General features: G+C 36.2%; 1 protein-coding gene across 4 annotated transcripts in view; it reads right to left on the bottom strand.

Moving 5' to 3' along the window:
* The window catches only part of ATR (ATR checkpoint kinase), a 99,508-nt gene that overhangs the window by 39,248 nt on the left and 39,670 nt on the right, over positions 1–20,590 (bottom strand). For all 4 annotated transcript variants that reach the window (XR_005792104.1, XM_040480381.1, XM_040480382.1 and 1 more), the window contains 8 exons: positions 17,437–17,567; positions 15,994–16,137; positions 13,781–13,874; positions 13,204–13,329; positions 7,442–7,648; positions 5,956–6,069; positions 2,657–2,772; positions 799–919 (listed from right to left, as the gene is read on the bottom strand). Coding sequence is in view for 3 of the 4 variants with exons in the window: in XM_040480381.1 (XP_040336315.1) it covers positions 799–919; positions 2,657–2,772; positions 5,956–6,069; positions 7,442–7,648; positions 13,204–13,329; positions 13,781–13,874; positions 15,994–16,137; positions 17,437–17,567 (1,053 nt within the window). In the remaining variant the exon portion in view is untranslated. The remainder of the gene's footprint in view (positions 1–798; positions 920–2,656; positions 2,773–5,955; positions 6,070–7,441; positions 7,649–13,203; positions 13,330–13,780; positions 13,875–15,993; positions 16,138–17,436; positions 17,568–20,590) is intronic.

Here is a 20,590-nt window from a genome sequence, read left to right on the forward strand (position 1 = left end):
TGGTCTCTTATAAAATTTAAAGATTTTTTTCCTTCTCAAATATAAACACCTCACTTAACAACAACAACAACCTAAGCTAAAATAAAGATTCCAGATCTGGAAGTAATTAATGCAATGGTATTCTACATTTCACATAATATATGGTCAGTATGTTCATAAAAACATGAAAAACTTTCTTGAAATTATCAGATAAAAATTATTATAATATTTTTAAAAATATAAATATGAATTAAAAACTAAAGTTGTAAATTTTAAATATGCCTTAAGCATTTCTTGGAACACACAGAACCTTTCTGTCAGGCATGTAAAAATCTCATATTAGGAAAACATCAGAAATATACCTCTACTTTTTCATGAAGTTTCACTTCTTATAAATGTTTATTTTTATTTTGGATGAAGTTCAGATAATGTATCCTCTTTTAGAAGAAGCCACAAAGGGATGATATATCTTTTTATTATATAAAAAAATCTTTTTATTATGTAATAAGCCTTCAAAATCCATTTACATCTTTTAAACAGTATCGTTTCACAATGTAAAATGAACAGACATAATATAATAGACATTTTGCAAAAAATCATAGTAATGTGCTTGATAAAATAATTACCATTTTACCCAGAAACTAGTAACAGTAGAGAAACTGTTACTTTCTATTAGTGAATGCTTTCTACAAAAATGTCTATCACTATCAGCACAAATACTTCAATACCTACTATTTGTGCTACATATATTCAGATAGATGTTCTGGTTTCCTTTAGAATTTCTGTTCAGTTAACTAATTCTGATCAGAGTTCTCTTACCTTTGTTATAAGATAACCTGCCCAAGATGCTGACCATTCTGCAAAGTTATTACCTAATTTACTTAAGTAAATTGGCTTCTTTACTCCAGACCAATCTGTTGACTTCTGAGAACTCTTATATCTGTAATTTTGAAAATTTGTTTATTAAAACGTATATAAATATATATCCACCTGTTTAGAACTTTAGTATAAAACATCTAAGAAACTATTTCAACTCCTTCACTGACTACCCCACTACTGCCTTGCCTTTATTCACATATGGTTAAAGACACTACTTTTCCTATATCCTTAATAATGGGGTAGGAGATCATTCTTGCATACCCCAAGTACTTCAAAGTATTTGAGTGTGTCTCCTCCTACCTCTCAAGGCTCCTTTTAGATCCTTCCAATTTCATTCTTGTGTAATAATGACTTGTTCCTTTGAGGTTCAAGACACCCAGACATACCATTCTTTGCTCTTCATTATGGACATTCACCAAATTCAGTGATAATCAAACTCACTGATAGCTTTAGTACATCTCTCAGTGTTTTCTTTCTTTCCAAAGTCTACCACCCTGAGTGACTTCAGTGTCTGTCTATACCATCTAATCAAACTCAAACCTTCTCAACGACTTTCTCCTCTACTTCTTTATCAGGGCTCCCTTGTCAATACAAAGAAACTTCTTCCCTTCCAAAATGAACTATTTAGATATCTTACTCTATAGCCCGAGTTTCCTCCTAAATTTCCCGTTACAAAGTTATGCTAACACATTGGCTCTTCATCACTGAGATCTTCTGTCCCTTGACCATGCTAAACTCTCTTGATCTGTAACACCTTCCTTTCATTACCTCTTTCCTTAACCAGCTTGGTCTTTATGGTCCTTCACTTCAAGAACTCTCATTAATATTCTCTACCCACTCCTTTGCCCCACTATCTTTACCAGCTACATCCCTCTGTTTCTACATATAAAAGGCTCTAAATTTAAAAGGTTTTATGGGGTGCCTGGGTGACTCAGTCAGTTGAGCATCCCAGGGTCATGGGATCAAGCCCCCCAACACTAGGCTCTGTGCTGAGCATGGAGCCTGCTTATGATTCTCTCTCTCACTGCCTCTCTCCTACCCTGCTGCTGCTTGGGCTGACTTAAAAAAAAAAGTTTCTAAATATAAAGAGGTAACTAGCAAACAAGGCCAGGCACTGTACCAATGCTCAAAGAAGTAAAATAATTTATACATGGTCACATATCTGATAAGCATGTGACCTAGTATACTTCAAATCATAGTTTCTAAATAAAATTAATTTATAATTTTATAGATTCAATCAGTGTTAACAAAATTATTAAAATTTAAAGAGATTACAATATACTTTTTTAAAAAGTAGAGGGAGAAAATATCTTCATGAGGAGGTGAAGGGTGAAAATCTAATCTCTAACTGGGGTTTACTAATGACTTTGGAACTAGCTTTAAATTTTTAAGTTTCTATATTAATTACACCTATCAAGAACTTAAACTCATATTTAATTTAAAGTAGATTTTCAAAGTATTACTGACTGAAACAGAAAAATCAATCCTTTTAGCTTTAATAAATTTTAAATAATTAAAATTATAGAATTTAACCAATGCGCAAACTGTAGTTTTTGACAAGATTATAGGCATATTCACAGTGGAAAATACATTATTAGACATACTGAAAATACTTTTAATGGTAAAAAGTTACATCAAAAATAACATTAATTTTTTCTCCCTCTCTCTCTGTCCCTCCCCCGTTCATGCTCTGTCTCTCTCTGTCCCAAAAATAAATAAACATTGAAAAAAAAAAATAACATTAATTTTATAATGTTAAAAACAATTTTACAAAAATTGTTTTAATGAGTGTACAGACCTAGTATTTAGATGAGGTTCCAGGATTTCCCGAACATGCTCAGGAAATCTCCTCCACAACTGGTGACCTGGGCCATCAGTCTGCATCTCTCTGCAGTCATAAATAGAAAGTAACTCCTACAAATACATATTTTACATTTGTAAATCTTCAGTGAAGTAGATAAACCTTTCTGATCATCAACATTCTACACATAATAGTTACAAAAATAATTTAAAAATATATAGAATTATAAAAGTTGTGAACTTACTTAGGACATGTATTTCAATGCTTAAAACCATTTAGGTAGCTTAGTAAAGGTCCCAAAGCTGTGGTAGTACTTGAACATGAAGGAAGTTTGTGTTCTATATATGTAATATATACGTGAAATAAGATTAAGAGCTATTTGGAGGAAACACTGGAAATGTCTATATTTGCAGAAGTATAATTTTTAGAATTTAATCTTTTCTGAATTTTAATGAAAGCCACTACAAATCCAAAATAGTTTTAAAAATTCAAGGTATCTCAAATTCTAGGTATAAAATACCGAGCTCAAAACTGTGAATTGGCTGGCTCAGTCAGCAGAACCTGTGACTCTTGATTTCAAGGTTGAGAGTTCAAAACCCACATTGGGGGAAGAGTTTACTTAAAAAAAAATTGTGAAAAAATGCAAACGTTAAAGACCACTCTACTATTCAAGCCCTCAAATTAAATGGTTATATTTTACTTTCCTGAAAATAAAATAAATGATATTTTATAAATGAAGAAAAAAAATCTTTGGCTCTAGTATCAATATTCAAAACAAAACAAATATGTTAGGATATTATATCTTCTATCACCTGAGCCCTTTCAATTCCACTGAAAATGACCATATGTAATAGATGTACTATAAGAACTGTCTAGCAAAATATGTACTTTATACTTATATTAGTGTATTTTAGTAAAAGTAAGGAAATATATGAAAAACTCAAATACAGAAATATCCAGAACCCATTTTCATTTAATTTTAAAATATTTTTAGGGGCGCCTGGGTGGCTCAGTTGGTTAAGCATCCGACTTCGGCTCAGGGCATGATCTCATGCTAAAAGCTCAGAGCCTGGAGCCTGCTTCGGATTCTGTGTCTCCCTCTTTCTCTGCCCTTCCCCTGCTCATGATCTGCCTGTCTCTCAAAAATAAATAAATGTTAAAAAGTTTTTTTAAATATTATTAAAATTTTGTTTGAAGCCAGCTTTTTTTGATGTTTGGCAAAGTCACTCTAGTTAATAAAAAGCCTCTTTTAATTAGGGAGATCAGCAATTCTTTTTGGGGGTCACCATTTATACTTTCAAAAAGATCAATATACTTACAGTTGCAGACTTTGCTTCATATTTAATTGAAAAACACAGAAGGAATCCAAAAAGACCTCCACAACTTCCACCCACATACCTATCCAGCCTGGCATTATCAGCAGCAGAGCCCATACACTTTCTCTCCTCTTACTATAGATGACTTGCTTTTGTTTTTAATTAAGGCTACCCCTCCCACTTGCAAACTATACTCCACAACTCTTTGCCTATTAAAAATAGTATTCCACCCTCTCTAACTTTTTTTTTCCTTCCCCTCCCCCATGGTCTTCTGTTAAGTTTCTCAGGATCCACATAAGAGTGAAAACATATGGTATCTGTCTTTCTCTGTATGACTTATTTCACTTAGCACAACACTCTCCAGTTCCATCCACGTTGCTACAAAAGGCCATATTTCATTCTTTCTCATTGCCAAGTAGTATTCCATTGTGTATATAAACCACAATTTCTTTATCCATTCATAAGAGACTCTTAAAAACTGAGAATAAACTGAGGGTTGATGGGGGGGTGGAAGGGAAGGGAAGGTGGGTGATGGGCAATGAGGAGGGCACTTGTTGGGATGAGCACTGGGTGTTGTATGGAAACCAATTTGACAATAAATTTCATATTAAAAAAATAATAAATTTTAAAAAAACGGGAAAAAAAAGTATTCGATCAATTCTCTCCTTACATTATCATATTCTCCACTCTGCTGAATTGTTCCCAAGCAACATGTAAACATCTGTTATTTTTCCTATCTGCATTCCTCCTTCCTTCCCAGCTACTATCTCATTCTTCCACTCTCCTTTAGAGACACTTTCTTGTCTTCTGGAACACCACATTCTCCTACCTTACTGACAGCTCCTTCTCAGTTTTCTTACTTGTTCCCTCCTCTTCTCACTGACCTCTCAATGTCCAGGGTTCAATTACCAGAATCTTTTCACCTGTACTCCCTCCAAGAACACATCCAGGATCATAATTTTAGATACCATCTCTACAATGAATACCTCCAAATTTATATCTGAAACTCAGACCACTCACCATGAATTCCAGAACTGAATATCTAACAAAACAAAGACATTTTTAATTGAAAAAAATACCATGAAAAAAGACAAGGAACATCAAACTGGAAAAATATTTATGATGTGTGTGACTGACAAAGGGTTAACTTCTATTACATACAAATACATCTTAAATAGCAATGAAAAAATAGCTCTATACCAAAAGAAAAATGGGCAAAGATCATCTAGAAAAAATTCACCAAAAATGCAATAAATACATAAAGGATGATATACCTCTCTCGTAATTAAATACTACTAAAGTAAAATGGTACTATTTTTCATCTGTCACATTGACAAAGATGTAAAATTTTGATAAAATGCAGGTTTGTCAAGGAAGCATAAACTGGTAAAACTTTTTTTGATAAAATTTATCAAATGTAAATTCTGTGTTTGCTCTCAGACATATTTTAACCTCTAGATGTTTATATTATTGATATATTCACTCAAGTGCTCACTGAAGCATTTCTCTCAAAAGCAAAACACTGAATACATCCTAAATGTGTTAAATAAATTTCTTAAATTTGTTAAATAAATTTCTTTCCAATGACTTAATATTCAATATGGATGGTACATCCATATTGAATATTAAGTCATTGGAAAGAATGAATTAGAGATCTATGTACTGACATGGAAAATAACCCAAGACAGACTTTTGAACACAAAAGAAAATCAAGTTACAGAACATGAAGTAATATGATCTCTTTGTTTGGTGAAGACATATAGATTTGTTAAATAAATATATAGAAAATTTTCCAAAGTACTTATAATAATTTGTTAAGAGGGCACATTTCTGTACTGTGAAATTTTATCATGAACTTATGATAATTTTGATCTTTGATAATGAAAATGACAGTTTACAAAAATAAGTTTCCAAAGTATACATTTACAACTTATCAGAATTCAGTAATGTAAAACCAGTACTGACTATACACATTCTTACCTGAATGGCATAAGCAGCTGAATCTTGAGCCCGACTGTTATCGGCATACGCAAGGTAGGCTCTTGTAAGTTCCATCAATAATCCATAGGCAAAGCTTGAATCTTCTACTCCAGTCTCAATAAAAACAAGAAAAAAACAAAGGTAAGGTGTATCAATTTTTTACACTGTACTGTGCCTTATGTAATTAATTTAACTTAGTTACCTAAGTGAATTTACCTTAGAAAAGGAAAGGACATTAAGAGTCAAACTAAATGTGGTACCAAGGCTAAAACATAATCTGTAGCCAAGAAGCCCAACCTAAGGCTGTTTAGGCTATTAATAAAGGGCATTTGAATCATTCAACTTTTGCAAAGCTCCAAGTTTCATTTTTTGTTTTACTGTTGTTGTTGAAGATTTTATTTTTAAGTAATAGCTACACCCAATGTGAGCCTTGAACTAATGACCCCAAGATCAGGCATTGCATTTTAATCCTTAAAAAGAAAACTGCAGGGGCACCTGGGTTGTTCAGTTGGTTGAGTGCCCAACTCTTGGTTTTGGCTCAAGTCATGATCCCAGGGTTAGGAGACTGAGCCCACAGTGGGCTCCATGCCAGCGTGAAGGCTGCGCTTAAGGTTCTCTCCCTCTGTCCCTCTCCCCAGCTTGTGCGCGCTCTCTCTCAAGTAAGAAAACAACAAAAAAACCCAGAAAATTATATATATAGCATTTCCTCAATTGCATTTTGTAGAAGCCCAGTCATTTGAGACACTCCAAGAAATAATTTTAACAAACCCTCCTCTTGGAGACTGACAGTGTGCATACTAAATGATACAGATGCTCTGTTTGATTTATTTTTAGAGGATTTCCCAAACTCTTTGACCATGGCAACTTTTTATACACTATTAGGACACCCTGGGAAATTAGTTTCCCATGAAAACACTTAGCAACAGTGTTGAAATTCTAATATTTAAATAATCAATTAGGTTTTAACTATTATCATTAGATTGGAAGCTTTTTTATTTATTCATTTTATTTATTTATTAATTTTTGAAAGAAAGAGTGCACACACACACAAGCAGAGTAGAGGGGCAGAGGGAGAGAGGGAGAGAGGGAGAGGGAGGGGGAGGGAGAGGGAGAGATAGAGAGAAGGAGAGAGAATCCCAAGTAGGCTCCACACTCAGCGTGGAGCCCAATGTGGGCTTGATCCCATGACCCTGGGATCATGATCTGAGCTGAAATCAAGAGTAGGGCGCTCAACCAACCTGGCACCCCTAGGTTGGGAAGCTTTTTAAAAAGAACACAGCACACTAGTCTGGACTCCTACTTTATTATAGTTTTGGGCTCTAGATCTCTGTTATAGTATTAAGGAAAAAATTTAGAAGTTACCTAAATTGTCTGGTTTAGATCACGGTGCCACTAAGGATAACCTGAACAGTTCTTTGTAAATGAAATATAGAAATTTGAATAGGACAGAGAACTCTTCTTGTCATCCCAAATTACCATTACTTACCACAAATGTAAAATCTTTTCCTTGGCTTTCAGTTGTTGAGAAATCTAGTCGACCTGGATCTACTGCCCCCAATTCCCCTAAACATTCCCCACAGAGCAACCGAGCTTGAGAATTTGCATCCTGGCAACCTTTCAAAAGCACCGTTACCAGCTGGGAGATAACAGGTTCCACTGTTTCACTATCTGTTGCATATTTTATCAGTTTTTCCTAAAAGTAGAAAGAAAATTGTACATAATTTTCACAAACTAGTATATTTTCCTAACTAGAAAGCTTAAAAATATTAAGGAATACCTGACATAAACACTGACAAAATTAAATTCCTGTATCTGCAGTATTTTCAGCTAGTTTTTGATGAGTTCACATAACATAGTTCACAACATATTCTGTAGGAACATTGTTTTAGAAATTTTTAATCCTTAATCCATTAAACAGTTACTATTATTATACTAGTATACAAAAATAAATAAGACACAGACTTATCCCAATGAGTTCACAGTCTAAGGGGAAAATAGATATGCAAATAAGTAATTAAAATACCATATGATATGTATAATAGCAAATACGTTTAGAAGGAAAGGAAGCAATGAAGAAGATGAAAAAGAACTCAGAATAACTTTTCAAGGACAGTGGACAGATATTCACGTAAGTCAACAAGGAAGAGCTATTAGGTAAAACAAGAAGACTGAAAAGTATATTAAAAAACTAGGTAGAGAAGGACAAAAAAATGGGGAAAGGGTTCAGTGGTGGTGATAAAACAGTATGTTGGTTCACATAATCTTTTTTCATCAATCTCCTGAGGATGCTGAAAACCTGTTAAGTAAGAAGAGACTATTTTCAAGCCAATGGAAATTTACATACTGTACTCGTGTAACCACTTTGGAACTACTTCTTTTATACTATTTTCTCTCTAGCAAAAGTAAAGCATACGTGAACATCTCAAACTTCATGTTGAAACTATGGTTCAAATTAGAGTAATCACTTCAAAAGAAAAATGCAAAGCCATTTTAACTCTTCCACAGTCTTCGACAGTCTATCACTTAAATAACATTATAGGTTAATTCAGGCATAAGTACCTCAAAAATGAGCTCATAATAAAAATAGCAAAACTAATATATGAAATTATAAACATTTACTCACTTGCTAAAACTAGAAAATATAAGGTCACTTTATTTGGCAGAGATAAATGCAGTTCAATGTAATACATGTTATGAAACACTAAATGAATAGTAAAATACACTTATCTACTATGTACTTAAAAATGTTTTCACTTCACTTTTAGGTTAAATTGATTTTTATTTTTCAGCAAAGATACTGAATTCCAAAAGAGTTTTAAAAATGAGTTTGTGTTCATTGCCTCTATTTAAAAATGCTTTTTAAAATAAGCCATACAGAGAAAGACAGATACCATATGGTTTCACTCTTATGTGGATCCTGAGAAATTTAACAGAAACCCATGGGGGAGGGGAAGGAAAAAAAAAAAAGAGGTTAGAGTGGGAGAGAGCCAAAGCATAAGAGACTGTTGAGAACTGAGAGCAAACTGAGGGTTGATGGGGGGTGGGAGGGAGGAGAGGGTGGGTGATGGGTATTGAGGAGGGCACCTTTTGGGATGAGCACTGGGTGTTGTATGGAAACCAATTTGACAATAAACTTCATATATTGAAAAAATAAATAAATAAATAAATAAATAAATAAATATGCTTTTTAACATTCAGAGCCAATTTTATCATTTTCCAAATGCCTAATCAGTTGTTAAAAGAAATCTGTTTGCTCTAATTATTTGAAATCCCATTTTTATCATATCCTAAATGTCCATTTACATAAAGGTCTACATTTGAACTTTCTATTCTTTCCCCCTGGTGTGTTTATTCATGCACCAAAATCACATTGTATTAACTATAGAGGCTGTAGAGTATGTTAATGTCTGGTAGAGATACTAAACCCTCATGGTTACTTTTTCCCTTCAGAGTTTTCTTAGCTATTTTTATGTTGATTTTCCCATATAAGCATTGGTATGAACTTTTGTTTTTCTAAATTTTTTTTAATGTCTATTTTTAAGAGACAGAGAGCACAATCAGGGGAGGGGCAGAAGACAAAGAGAGACAGAGAATCTGAAGTAGGCTCCAGGCTCTGAGCTGTCAGCACAGAGCCCAATGTGGGGCTTGAACCCATGAACTATGAGATTATGACCTGAGCTGAAGTCAGATGCTTAACAGAGTGACCCACCTGGGCACCCCTAGTCTGAACTTTCCTAGTTAACAAAAACAAGCAACTTGTTGGCATTCTTTTGGGATAGCATTAAATTTATAAATTAATCTAGAGAGAACTGAAATCTTTGTAATATTGAGTCAACCTAAGAGATAAATAAGGGATAGTTTCCATTTGCTTAAATCTACTACCTTTTTGTGTCTTTCAGGGTTTTTCTTTATTGGTTTATCTATTTCTCATTATGCTTATTACTAAGCATATTCTCTTTTTCTGTTACTGTTGTAAATTGGGTCTTCCAACAAATCTTCCACCTAGTTATTACTTATTATATAAAAGTTATTTTTTATATGTTGATTTTATATCCTACCTTACTGAATTAGTTTTCTCATCTGAGTAATTTTATTGATAATTCCCTATAGTTTTTCATCTATAATAGCATATCATCTGCCCAACATATGTCCTTCTGGGATTTTACCACAGAAAATCACTTCAACCTGAGTACCATCAGTGATCAGAAAGATCTTAGACGGTTGTTCAGTTTTATCTATAGTCTGATTTTTTTTTTTAATTTTTTTTAATGTTTATTTATTTTTGAGACAGGAAGAGACAGCATGAACGGGGGAGGGTCAGAGAGAGAGGGCGACACAGAATCTGAAACAGGCTCCAGGCTCTGAGCTGTCAGCACAAAGCCTGACGCGGGGCTCGAACTCACGGCCCGTGAGATCATGACCTGAGCCGAAGTCGGATGCTTAACCGACTGAGCCACCCAGGCGCCCCTAGTCTGATTTTTCTAACATAGAAGAAAAAATTCCCTGCTATCTACTGACCTTAGGTATCCTTTATATCCCTCAAAAACGGATTCTTCCTTACAAGTAAGAAGCATAAACTGTCATTTCTTTAATGTTAATGACCCTCTGGGGGCTACCCATTAAAACAAGGCTTTTGCAGGGGCGCCTGTGTGGCTCAGTTGGTTCAGTAACTGACTTCAGCTCAGGTCATGATCACGGTTCATGAGTTCAAGCCCCACATCGGGCTCTGTGCTGATGGCTCAGAGCTTGGAGCCTGCTTTGGATTCTGTGTCTCCTTCTCTCTCTGCCCCTCCCCTGCTCATGCTGTGTCTCTCTCTCTCAAAAATAAACAAACATTAAAATAAATAAAAAAATAAATTTAGAACAAAGCTTTTTCAGGGTCAGTCCATCAAAAAGGTCAAGTATAGAAGGCTACAGCTGCCATCCTATCAACTGTCATACCATCTTTTATGGCTTCCTTTTCATTACATTATACCCAATTGTTTGTTTAGCCAGTTTTACCAAAATTTTAGCTCTATTATTTAAAGCACCTCCTTTCAACATATTCCTGAAGTATCTTTTCCTCTCCCTCTGGTTAAGAACTGAACTTTTATAAGAATATCTTTTGCATTTGCTTTCTCATGGACTCTCACAGCATCTACTACAAAGACTCTCTGACTTCGAACCCTGTTTTCTTATATCAGTTTCTTGTTCAGGTATTGCTACAGGTTCAGCCATCCTCTAGAGCTGCAATGTCCAATATGATAGCCACCATCCACATGAGGCTATTTAAATTTAAACTAAGAAAAATTAAATAAAATTAAATACCTAGTTCCTTATCATACACTTTAAGTGCTCAGGAGAGCCACATGTGGCTAGCAGCTATAACTGGACAGTGCAGATACAGAACATTTCCATCCTCATAGAAAATTCTTTTGGATAGCACTATTCTAGAACTTATCTGAATTGCTTTCAACACTGATGTTACTTTCTTGTCATAGGTGGGGGGAAAAAACCCACTTCCTTCTCTCTTTTTTTGTAGGTGTTTTAGGCCAGTGGGGATACGGCTACAAAGACATGTATCTCTGGATTCCTTCCCTTATTTTCTTATCTTCGTTGGTTCCTCCAAGCCATTATCTTTAGTTATCTTACTAACCTAAAGTAAATTTATCCAGCTATAAATTGATTCTAAACTAAATTAACCTGTACTTAAAAATACCCAATAACAATCTATAGACATTACATCTTATTCAGACTACTTTATGTGACCTTCAAGGCTCTTGTAAGTACATTTACATTCTTACTATGCCTAGCTAATCTATTAGCACTGGGGCTTTACATTGAAGGAAGGCTTGTTAGGGTATTACCACGTGTGATTTTTGTTTTGTGACACAGGTGGAAAAGTTGGGCAGCTGTGGCTTTTCCCTAAGAATATAAGCAATTTCCTTAAGTTCTCAGATTTAGTCATTTACATCTAAGAAGTGATAATCCATACAAAGTTTCCTAATATTTGACCAGGACCATGTCATCCACTTAGAAACAACCTAAACTAGGAAACCTCTAGGCCAAGAGGAGAAATCCTCTGCTATTCATAAATCCCTATATAAAATAAAAAGCTAGAAGCCCTTTAAGTTACCTGAAACCCAGGTAGAGGTTTGGGACAAGGGGTAAGCACAGAGTAGTTTCAATGAAGTAAGTGCAGGGCAGGGAATGAAGCAATTACATTGCCCTGTAATTGGCAATGTGGATTCAGTTAGGCGAGTATAAAACCTACATTCAAGGAGATTCAAGGCTCCTCACCTATGGTAGGACCATTTCCACATAAGCTGCTACCCACATTGGTCACACAAGTTCACTGACCCAGTCAGAAAGAGAGAAAGAGAGAGAGAGAGAGAGAGAGAGAGAGAGAGAAAAGGAGAGCATGAGTGGGATAGGGGCAGAGAGAGAGGGAGACACAGAATCTGAAGTGGGCTCCAGGCTCTGAGCTGTCAGCACAGAGTCTGACATGGGGCTCGAACTCACAAACCATGAGATCATGACCTGAGTCGAAGTTGGACACTGAACTGACAGAACCACCCAGGCAGCCCACCATCATGTATATCTTTCGTCCTAAGTAACTTAAATGCTTCCTTCTATCATGAAAACAAATATAACCTGGTTTAATCCCCTAACTCATGAGAGTGTTAGGCTTTCACATCTTATAAACTCTTGATATGCAAAAATGAGTACCTCAGTTAATTTTTGTCTATTTCATAGACTTACAGTGATCTAGTACTTTAAACACCAGTTCTCACGGTCATCAAGGTTAAAGCCAATCTACGGTATGTTGCCCAAGAAAAGAATAAACTTCACCGGCATCATAAAAGAGTAAACTTAAAAATTTAGTTTCTTTAAAACAAGAATTCAGTCAAAATGTAAAATGGCAAAATTACTGAGATTTTACATGACAAATATCTATAGGAAATTATATGAGAAGACACACGAACTGCTGCTATTGTGTACACACACACTCTTACTCAGGAAGATGCAGTAACCAAAAGACAACTGTCAAATTATGACCCTTCAAAACAACAAAAAAAACTCTGCAAATCCCCAGTATTCAACCTCAAAAGGGATCTCATGGATTAGTAATTCTAAGATCTGATAATCTTGGTAAAATAAGAATTACTTCTTTCATTGAATCTACTGAAACTCAAGCAAATATGCCAACCTGTCATCTTTTCTTTGAGCTTCCTACATTTCTATAGCTTTTTAATTATTTTAGTATACCTGATTTTTATACAAAGTTTCCTTCAAGCTCGTAAGAGCATGAATACGAACATCTACATTTTCATGTTGAATTGCTCTCATGGAAAGTTGAAGAGTTGTCTGAAGATCAGTACTCTCAGAGGTCTCCTATATAAAGAACACAGAGAGATACACCTTATCAGTTAATGACTTCAAAAACCACAATTTCATGCCATGACAATTTCATACCATAGTTTGTAGCACAACATAACTAGAATCCTCCCACAGCTTTTCAGGGCATGAAGCTATGGCAGCTTCTTCTTTGGGGGACTGTAAGTAGGGACATAGTAATCTGGGAAGTAAGGGCACAAGTACTGTATTATTTGCTTTCTATGTAAAAATCTATGTAATCCAATAACGTCTTTGACCTAAATACTGAAATTCCCTTCTAAAAAAAGTATCATAGCTGTGATAGGATTATCTAATCATAAAAATAGTCATTGGAATATGACTATATTATTCCTAGATGCGATTCTACAGAACCTCTGTTCAATGTATTGGAATTTGGGAACAATTTTGTATCAATGATGCCCTAAAACATAAATTAAAAATTAAATACCTTTCTGTATTCCTGTAGAACTGCTTTTATCTTTTTTAATTCTGGATGATCAGGTAAAAAATATATTTCATGAAGAAAATCTTGCACAGCATCCCTAATAGTTAATTGGAAAACAAAAAAATTATATGCAAAGAGTATGAATAGTAAAAAAAAAATAAAGCAGAGGTTGAAACTATAGCCAATTTAAGTCACAATGAAAAGTGCTAGTGGGGGTTCCTGGCTGGCTCAGTCAGTAGGGTATGTGACTCTTGATCTTGGGGTCATGAGTTCAAGCCCCAGTAAGGGTGTGTGTGTAGAGATTACTTAAAAATAAAACAAAAAAATCTTTAAAAAAAAAAGTGCTAGTGGATTAGTAATGTGCAAAATATTCCTCCTAACCATGTCTAGTGGTTAATAGTGGCAAATAATCAAATCTAAGAAAATCACCCTGTTGTAGTAGGTTATGTTGGTGGCCCAAAATAAACTCTACTTCTCCATAGTCACTTCCTCTTCAATTTAGGCTAGCTGTGTGACTTGCTTTAACAAACAAAATGTGGCAAAATAAACGCTGTGCCAACTTAAGGCCGATGTGTTAAAAGGTTTGGCAACTTCTGGTTTGGTGCCCATCAGAGACCTAAGTCACCATATAAGGTCACCAGCATGGACAAGCTACATGAAAAAAGAGAGACTCCAAGAGTACATGGAAAGAGACAGAAACTCAGTCAAGTCTACCTGCTGGCTGACTGCAGCCACCAACCAAAGAATCTATTGCTGAACCCAGTCCAGATTGCAAAATTATGAGCAAATAAAAATGCTTGTCACTTTAAGACACTTGATCTTAGAGCGGTTCATAGTGCAGCAATAGATAGCCAAATCCAACCTTAAAACACAAATTCTCATAAAGCATTTGAAAAAAAATATAAATCTTACTGAGGCTATAATTTTTAATTTGCATCAAATATAATACTCTAATCTATCTGAATCCCAATAATAGATTTCTAAATTCTAGTCTTCATTCACTTATGCCACAAATACATATCAAGTAACTATCATATGCCACTATGTGCTGGACACTAGTGATATAACAATAAAGGAAGCTGAAAAAAATTTCTTTATTCAGGGAGCTTAAGGTGTTCTAACTAGCACGAAATGAAGGAGAGATTTTTTTATATGAAAAGGTAGAGAAATAACTGCTGCATAATAAAAAGCACTGATACACTATGTAATAATCCAAAAGTATTTGAAAGGTGATCTACATCAGTGTTTATGTTGTTCTATCATACTCAAAATATCAAAAGCACTTTATTGAAAAAATCCCTACATTAATCTTTTCTTCTGTACCTTTTCCCTGCTTAGACAGTTATTGAAAATGATTAATGGGAATAGCAGTAGCATGTGTATGGGTGGGTAAGCAGGTAAATAAATAATACTTAAACCCTTTTCAGAAACAAAAAACTACAACATGTAACAGTAAATGCAAACACAGAAACAACTTCAAAATGCATACAAACAAATTCTAGGCTAAATTAGCAACTGGTTTGAAATACAAAAATGGGAATAATGTACGTTCTTCATACAGGTAAGCTACAGCACAGTCTGTTTTGGGAAATCTTGAGAAAAGGTTTTAAGAAATAAGATGTGACCAGATTTTGGCAAGCCTTGAACATCAAGATAAGCAATTTGAAATTCATCAATTAGTAAGTGGGAGAATCACAAAATGTCTCCATATGCTGGAATAACTTGATAAAAGAGATGTTTTTAAATATGAACAATATGAAGAAATGGGATAAAAGCCTAAAGGAAGGGAGGCTGGTTAAGAGACTAATGCAATGAAGTAATAAGAGTTTCAACTAAGGAAAGTTATAGAAAGTAGGTGAACATTCCTCTTAACCTTTTTCATATTCAACTATCTCTTTTAAGCATGAGAAGAAAGGTAAACTTAGCCTCACTTCTTTCAAACCGATGAAAAGAATTTTGATTTGTTGATCTCCTAATGTTTTAAATACTATAATGAATCAATGTCACAACTGAAATAGTATCAGTTCGATATGCACTGACTTAACGCATGTCAATTTTTTTTTAAAGCGTGTCAATTATTTTTGTCTGATGGACTCTCAATTAAAAAGAATGTGAGCAATTCCACATTACCAGTAGCAATCCTAATGTCCTGAGACATAAATATACAGTAATAAAAAGTTGTAATCTTTACTATTAATTTCTATTACAATAAATACCTGTTTTCAATTATGAGGTAGTGAAATATAGCTGCAGTTTCTTTAGGCTGGATGTGTATGAGAGGCAACAAAGCTACTATCACATGACTGAGAAGGGAACCAAGATAAGCATGGTCCAGGCAACGAACAAAGCAATCCCAAGCTCTATGTGAAAAAATAAATAAAGGTTAAAAATCACATTATTTTTATTATTAGTAAAGCTCCATCAATGAGTTATTAGCTGGGCAAACAATGATACATACAAATATTAAGATTACAAGGCAGCTGTAAAAATGGAATAAAGATCAGTACTATATATGCACACAGTGATTTCTTTAATGCATCAAGTCAAAAAAGCAAGGTAAAAATAGTGCTTATAATATGCTCCCTTTTGGGGCAGGGTTCATAGGAAAATAAGGGTGTGAGTGTGTGTGCATTTGGTTTATACTTTTAAAAAGAGGAGAATTATACAAAAATTAAGAAAAATAGATGAATTTAAAGAGGGAAAAATACATGAATTTAAAGAGGGAAAAAAAGCACTTCTAAAAATTTTAAACAAACTAAAACAACTAAACCTAACTTAATATCAAGTGGGTGGCATATGTACACAGAAGAGAACTGCTTCACATGACTTTAAAACGTATTATTCAGACTCTCCATCTCCAATAGGCACAGTCTTAAGGACAAAAGGACCTCTGAAAAAAACAAAAATCCATATGTAAGAAAGAAACAAACAAATAAAGGAAAAAAGGACCTTCAAAAAGCTTAAACTGCATTGAGTAGTCTGTTAGTAGTAACACTGAAATGATATTAAGTCAAATTAAATTAGAAATCCCGTATGCCAAAATCTCAATGGCCTGAAAAAAGTGTGGGAAAGGGTCTTAAGGAGTGAATCTGTTTTTAAAAGATATTTAAGGGGCCAAACAACCACATGTGTGACACATGCACCTTATTTGGATTCTTATTCAAACAAACCAACACCTTTGGGAAAACAATCTTTGAGACATTTGGGGAAATCTAAATATGGACTGAGTTTTAGATGATATTAAGGAATTCCTATTAATTCTGCTAAGTGTAATAATTCACGATGGTTTTTTTTTTTTTTTTTTAATGCTTTACCCATTAGATACATCAGAGGTATTTCTAAGTACAGTGATTTGATACTGGGGTTCTCTTTAAATCATTCCAACTAACAATAGGTGGAGGTGGTCAGTTAAGTAAGATTAGTAACGTTGATAACTGCTGAGGTTGGGAAATAGGTATGGAGGGGTTCATTATACTATTTCCCAGTATGTTAAAAGATTGCACACTAGTGTATCTTTAAAGAAGTAAACATATTCCCTTTCAATACAAGTATTCTTTCCATCTTTATTACTCACAGTCTGAATCCCTCAAAGAGATAAGAATTCAAGTTAGTGCTACTGGGAGATGCAAATACTCTAATGAACTCAGGCAGTCATTTACCTGCAACACAATTCAGGAAAATCATCCTTGAATCTCAGGCCAGTTCTTAGCGTGGTCATCATCTTCACCCTCACAGAACTGACATGTTTTGGTCCCATCAACTTCATCAAAGACATCAAACTATTCAAAGCCTATAAAGTAAGTAGGGATTTAAAGTAAAGCCTATAAACAAGTCCACAGGAGCAGATGAGCCCTAAGGTAAAGTACATCCCATCCACATCTCAGAGTAGTACCTATTTCTGGCAACACAATGTCTAAATGTTGGTCAGTTCATTCTGTTCAAATTCTTATGTAAGTAATGAACTTGAAAAATACAAGCTGAGTTCTGGTGTTTTTTTTCTCTTGCGAAGGTAATTTGTTATTTTTGTCCTGGTGGTCCTTTAGAACTGTAATTTTCAAATTTATTAAGAACATTAATACCTATTGTTTAATTTTCTTCCTGTTCATCCCAAATTCCTATGCGGCACATGCATTTCTGTCCTAATTTCAACATACTCTGAATTTAGTAAAATAAACAAATAACTGATGACATACCCCCAAAATAATGTACACATGTTCCTGTATGTGGAACACAGAATCGGGACTTGTATCAACAGCCCCAGGTTCTAATGAAAGGGTAAAGAAACTCTCTAGTAAACCTTACCTCTGTGCCAAAACATACAAGCTTCACCTGGGTGGTTCAGTTGGTTGAGCATTGTTGGACAATTGATTTCGGCTCAGGTCATGATCCCAGGGCCGTGGGATTAGGCCCCACATCTGGTTCAGTGCTGACAGCACAGAGCCTGCTTAGGATTTTGTCTCTCTTTCTCCCTCTCTCTCTCTCCACCCCTCCCCCACACTGACACGTGCTCTCTCTCTCTTAAAATAAAAAAAAAAAAGATTCCATGGAGACAGAACAGAAGTTACCTAGGGGATTAAATTTACCAGTTGACACCAACAGAGTAAATACTGGCTGCTGAATTAGAATTTAATATTGTATCATGTCTTTCCTGGTTCCTCAAGGTTATTAAGAGAAGAGTATAGACTGAAATAAAAGCTTCCACTCAGATTTTTTTACTGTAATTTCACTGACTGCAAAGATGGAAAACAATAAAAAGGGAAATTTAATCAGTACTAAAATTCTAACTCAATCTAGGAACAAAAATTTCCAGTTGTGACCGTTACAGCAGTCATACTGAACTTCACTGTGCCAAATGCATTTATTTATTTATTTTTTTTTTGAGAGAACAAGCATGCAGGTGGGGGAGAGGGAGAAAGAGAATACCAAGCAGGCTATACACTCAGCACAGAGCCTGACCTGGGGCTTGATCTCCCGACTGTGGGATCATGATCTGAGTTGAAATCAAGACTCGGATGCCCAACTTACTGAGCCACCAAGGTGCCCTGTGCCAAACACATTTAAACATAAATCAATAGGAGGAGGGAAGATGGCGGCGTAGGAGGACGCTGGGCTCACCGCGCGTCCTGCTGATCACTTAGATTCCACCTACACCTGCCTAAATAACCCAGAAAACCACCAGAGGATTAGCAGAACGGAGTCGCCGGAGCCAAGCGCAGACTAGAGGCCCACGGAAGAGGGTAGGAAGGGCAGCGAGGCGGTGCGCGCTCCATGGACTGGCGGGAGGGAGCAGGGGCTGAGGGGCGGCTCGCCGGCCAAGCAGAGCCCCCGAGTCTGGCTTGCAAAAAGCGGAGGGGCCCGACGGACTGTGTTCCGGCAGCAAGCGCGACTTAGCGGCTGGGAGGTCATAAGTTAACAGCTCTGCTCAGAAAGCGGGAAGGCTGGAGGACAAAGGGAAGGAAAGCTGCTGAGCCCCCGGATGACAGAGCTCAGTTTGGTGGGGAACAAAGGCTCTCGCCAGCGCCATCTCCCCCGCCCATCCCCCAGCGAAAATCCCAAAGAGAACCAGTTCCTGCCAGGGAACTTGCTCGCTCCGCGCAAACACCCAACTCTGCGCTTCTGCGGAGCCAAACCTCCGGCAGCGGATCTGACTCCCTGCTGCTGCCACAGGGCCCCTCCTGAAGTGGATCACCTAAGGAGAAGCAAGCTAAGACTGCCCCTCCTGCCCCTGTGCACCTTGCCTACCCACCCCAGCTAAGACGCCAGATCCCCAGCATCACAAGCCTGGCAGTGTGCAAGTAGCCCAGACAGGCCACCCCACCCCACAGTGAATCCCACCCCTAGGAGAGGGGAAGAGAAGGCACGCACCAGTCTGACTGTGGCCCCAGCGGTGGGCTGGGGGCAGACATCAGGTCTGACTGCGGCTTCGCCCACCAACTCCAGTTATACACCACAGCACAGGGGAAGTGCCCTGCAGGTCCTCACCACGCCAGGGACTATCCAAAATGACCAAGCGGAAGAATTCCCCTCAGAAGAATCTCCAGGAAATAACAACAGCTAGTGAGCTGATCAAAAAGGATTTAAATAATATAACAGAAAGTGAATTTAGAATAATAGTCATAAAATTAATCGCTGGGCTTGAAAACAGTATAGCTGACAGCAGAGAATCTCTTGCTACAGAGATCAAGGGACTAAGGAACAGTCACGAGGAGCTGAAAAACGCTTTAAATGAAATGCATAACAAAATGGAAACCACCACAGCTCGGATTGAAGAGGCAGAGGAGAGAATAGGTGAACTAGAAGATAAAGTTATGGAAAAAGAGGAAGCTGAGAAAAAGAGAGATAAAAAAATCCAGGAGTATGAGGGGAAAATTAGAGAACTAAATGATACACTAAAAAGAAATAATATACGCATCATTGGTATCCCAGAGGAGGAAGAGAGAGGGAAAGGTGCTGAAGGGGTACTTGAAGAAATAATAGCTGAGAACTTCCATGAAGTGGGGAAGGAAAAAGGCATTGAAATCCAAGAGGCACAAAGAACTCCCTTCAGACGTAACTTGAATCGATCTTCTGCACGACATATCATAGTGAAACTGGCAAAATACAAGGATAAAGAGAAAATTCTGAAAGCAGCAAGGGGTAAACGTGCCCTCACATATAAAGGGAGACCTATAAGACTCGTGACTGATCTCTCTTTTGAAACTTGGCAGGCCAGAAAGAGTTGGCACGAGATTTTCAGTTGGCTAGACAGAAAAAATATGCAGCCGAGAATCCTTTATCCAACAAGCCTGTCATTTAGAATACAAGGAGAGATAA

This window comes from Herpailurus yagouaroundi, unplaced genomic scaffold, assembly GCF_014898765.1.
Source record: "Herpailurus yagouaroundi ecotype Mexico unplaced genomic scaffold, PumYag 159, whole genome shotgun sequence".
In the NCBI taxonomy this organism is placed as follows: Eukaryota; Metazoa; Chordata; class Mammalia; order Carnivora; family Felidae; genus Herpailurus; species Herpailurus yagouaroundi.